Source organism: Apis dorsata, unplaced genomic scaffold (assembly GCF_000469605.1).
Source record: "Apis dorsata unplaced genomic scaffold, Apis dorsata 1.3 scaffold_1184, whole genome shotgun sequence".
NCBI classification, from domain to species: Eukaryota; Metazoa; Arthropoda; class Insecta; order Hymenoptera; family Apidae; genus Apis; species Apis dorsata.
Window position 1 is genome coordinate 52,814 of NW_006264281.1, and position 4,089 is coordinate 56,902.

Below are 4,089 nucleotides of genomic sequence, written 5' to 3' on the forward strand. Positions count from 1 at the left end.
TATTGTAATTTAAATATATATTGCGTAAAGGATATATTATAAAATTATGATATATTTTTTCGTTTATCTTATTATTTATATATATAACAATATTAAATCTTTTAATTTTAATTTAATAAAATATATTTATAATTTTATTAATTTTAATAAAATATAATATAGAGTATTATATAATCGGTACTTAATTTCATTGTTAAATAAACATATTTATAATCTTCTGTTTTTTTTTGTTATAATCTTACCTATAAATTTATTTTTTGTTAAAATATGAATTTTATGATGATTTATAAAATATTATATTTTCAATTTTTATTTGACTATATTATGTACATTACATATCTTTATCTAAAAGTGTGGAAAGATGTACTTTCAAATCTCGAAGATTTCTAAATACATCCTTCGTAGGGACTTTTTTTTCATCTATAACATCATTATTATGTTGAACAAGAATAGCATTCCAATTAGCATTTTTCGCTCCGATATAATCGTTACTAATAGAATCACCAATATGTATCGCTTGTTGAGGAATTATGTTGATATTATGTCGTTCTTTTGTTAATCTAAGAGCTTCATTAAATATTAAAGTATCTGGTTTCTCAATACCGAAATCATAAGATGTTAAAACGAAAGAAAAATAAAAACGTATTCTCGTGTCTTTAAGTACCGCTTCCAATCTCTCATCGAAATTTGATATTACACCCAAAATCAAGTCCTTTTCTCGTAGATATTCCAGTAATTCAATTGTGCCAGGATATTTATGCCAACATAAGCTCGTACCATAGCACTTTATCAAACTGTTAGCAACCTACGGGTCATAATGATAAAAAAGGTCATCGACAGTAGGTATGAGTTTAGGTTAGATTTTTTTCGGTAATTATTTTTCTTTTTCTAATAATACTTCCTGTATTTTATAATCTTTGTATCTTTTTTATATGAACATAAAAGTTCAAAAATTAAATTGGTAAAAATAAAAATTTCAATTATCGTAAATATAAAATTGGTATAAAAAAAAAATATGTAATGATAAAATATAGATAATTTATACTCACTTTAAAAATTAAATTAAAACAATTGTTAAGTTTAATTTATTTCTAAAAATAATAATCTTATTTTTAAATCATTTCATAAATCATACCATTGATCATATATTGATATAACTAAAGGTTTTATATAAAAATATAAAAATAATTCTTTGTTAAATAAAAATATCAGATTTTATTTTATTCATTTCATTATAGATTCTAAATTTTCAACATTGTGAAAATTTTTATCACCTTATCCAAAGTAGCATCCGAAATGTAATTGTGTTGCTCTTTGAAAATATTATGAACTATTTGTCTCCACCAATTTTTCCATCCAATGCCTGTGTGTTTACCATAAACAGGATGTTCTAGACTAAGTTTACGAAAGTTGTTTTTGAAGCTTCGCGCCAATTTATGTGGATCAATTGACAGGCCGTGTTGAGAACCAATTTCGGCATAATGTTTTTCCAAATTTGTCATCAGTAACGTATCAGTAACATCAAATGTTATTAATCGCGGTCGGGTGAACTTTATCATTATTAAATTTTGTCTACAAAGAAATATCAAATATTTAGAACACTATTTTTGTCATATAATATACGACGAAAAAAAATACACTTGTTTCACGTCGTGAACAGTACTACCAATCGATCTCATATGGAGAAAGATTTTTTTATATTTCTAACGCTATCATAAGATAACAATTTCAAATTTATTTTCATATATAAAAATATTATATATAATATATTGATACTAGTTCAAATTATTTTGCGTTATTATTTTATTTTATTATTTTAATACTAAATATAATTTAATACCAAATATTTTTTGATATAATATAAAATTAATAATAGAAATTTATTCTTACTTACTATTTAAATTTATTTTTAATAAAATAACCAGTTGAAGAAATATGAACTGAAAGATGATCACATTAGAGAAACTTGTGCATCTCATTTCAAAAGAATAAAAATATGACGACTATTCTCACGCCGTCAACACGTGACATTTCTGTGAAAAACATGTGAATGATGTTACAATTATATAGAAGAATTATATAGAATCTTTTTAATTAGAATTAATGAAAATAATTTATATTTAATTTTTTTTCAATTATCAAAATATTGTATATATATTTATATATTATAAAAAATAATTATTTATACATCAAATTTTTGTTTAAATCTGAAAGATTAAAATAAATACAAGTATTAATCATAAACATTAGATTATATATTTGAAACTAATAGCATACAAAAATGGATAAGTAACTTGTTTCTATATAAAATTTTGAATTGTTAAATATTTTAATGTCAGCAAATAAACTATCAATATCAAAAAATTATAAGATTCATATATGTAAATTTAATTGAAAAATTCAAGACAAATTCTATGAATTTTATATACAATATTTTAATCAATATTTAACAATTGGAATAAGTACATAATTTCTCGCGTGACCTATTTATCACGTAGTAGATAAAAATGTTCATTCGGTATGCGACGTACACAAGCATTATTTTGTAATATATGTGTAAATATATATAACATGTATTATATATATACATATATCGTAAATAAAATGTAAAAAAATTTAATTATCTTTATATACACTTTTACCTATTTATATTATACGTATATATAGATGTAAATATATATAAATTATAAAACATTACTATTTAATGTCTCTAAGAATAATAATAGTAACATGTGCTTCTTATATTCTCTATTAATATATGTATATAAAAAAATGCAAGATCTTATTGCGTTCACTTACATTTAATTCCTATTCATGAAAAAAATATCCAGGAGAAATTTGGTTATATATGATGGTTTTTTACGCCAGTAAAATCTAGTTATTGCAAATTGTTCTTGTTGCATTATAAAATTGTATTTGTTCGATTTTGATTCCATTAGTTTGAAAACTTATTTATAATTATAATAATTACAAGAAAATTATGAGAACATTTAATCGATATTCCTATCTTATTCATATGATCGATAAAAAATTATTGATTCAAAAATAATATTATAGAATTTAAAAACAATTTTGAACATAATTCGGTAGAGCAGGGTTTCTCAAGCTTCCTGCACTTAGCACCATATTTGATATTTATTCAAATTTTATTTTTTTTGTATTTTTTCAAATTATAAATTTTTATTATTGGTCTAATCTTTCTTTTTTAAGATATGGATACAAAGAATTTCTACAAAAAACTATTAATATGGATTTACATATATATATATATATATGTAATTAATATGGATTTACATATATACATACATATATATATATATAATATTCGAGTAAGCATTTTGCACTTTTATTCGATACTCATTTTGTTTTTTTTTCTAGATTTTACTCAATTTTAAAAATATTCTTCACTACACCATTGTAATTGCACTTTTATGATTTTCTTTATTATTATTTTTTTTTAATTGTACAGTATAAGGTAAAAACCTTCGTAATTTATCAGTCAAATTTATATTATTTAATTGTATAATCTTATTTCTATATAAAAACATTTTATGAAGAATTAAAAAGCTGCTCGAATTAATCTCATAAGATCGCTTTTCAATAAAGATCTTCTAATATTTCAAATGCAAAATGCTTTAATTTTAATTTCTTAATTTTATACTTTTCAAATTTTTCAATCGTTTCACGAACTTTATATTTGTTCGATTCACTTTGAGAATCCCCGCAATAGCGAACTCTCACTTACAATCATTTGAACAGCTTGCTGAAGATTTTTTAAAAGACAATTTAAATACGTCTGACTAATCATCACAGCAGAACAGTAAAGACATAATTAATAGTATAATAATAATAATAATTAATAATAATAATAATAATAATAATAATAATAATAATAATAATAANATAATAAAATAATAACAATAATAATAATATTAATAATAACAATAATAATAATATTAATAATAACAATAATAATAGTAATAATATTAATAATAACAATATTAATAATAATAATAATAATAATAGTAATAATAATAATAATAATAATAATAATAGTAGTAGTAGTAGTAGTAGTAGTAGTAGTAGTAG

General features: G+C 20.8%; 1 protein-coding gene across 2 annotated transcripts; it reads right to left on the reverse strand.

Annotated features, from left to right (window-relative positions):
* Nucleotides 1–247: 247 nt before the first annotated feature.
* On the reverse strand, nucleotides 248–2,050 carry LOC102680321 (rhythmically expressed gene 2 protein-like). Of its 2 annotated transcripts, XM_031514784.1 has the most exons (3): nucleotides 1,895–2,050; nucleotides 1,275–1,572; nucleotides 248–805 (listed from the first exon to the last, which is right to left on the reverse strand). In XM_031514784.1, the coding sequence occupies exons 2-3, from the start codon at nucleotides 1,557–1,559 to the stop codon at nucleotides 332–334; spliced, it is 759 nt and encodes a 252-aa protein (XP_031370644.1). In that variant the 5' UTR covers nucleotides 1,560–1,572; nucleotides 1,895–2,050; the 3' UTR covers nucleotides 248–331. The 2 variants fall into 2 exon arrangements, with proteins under 2 accessions (XP_031370644.1, XP_006624990.1); XM_006624927.2 differs by lacking the exon at nucleotides 1,895–2,050 and having other exon boundaries at nucleotides 249–805; nucleotides 1,275–1,676.
* Between the last annotated feature and the right edge of the window lie 2,039 nt (nucleotides 2,051–4,089).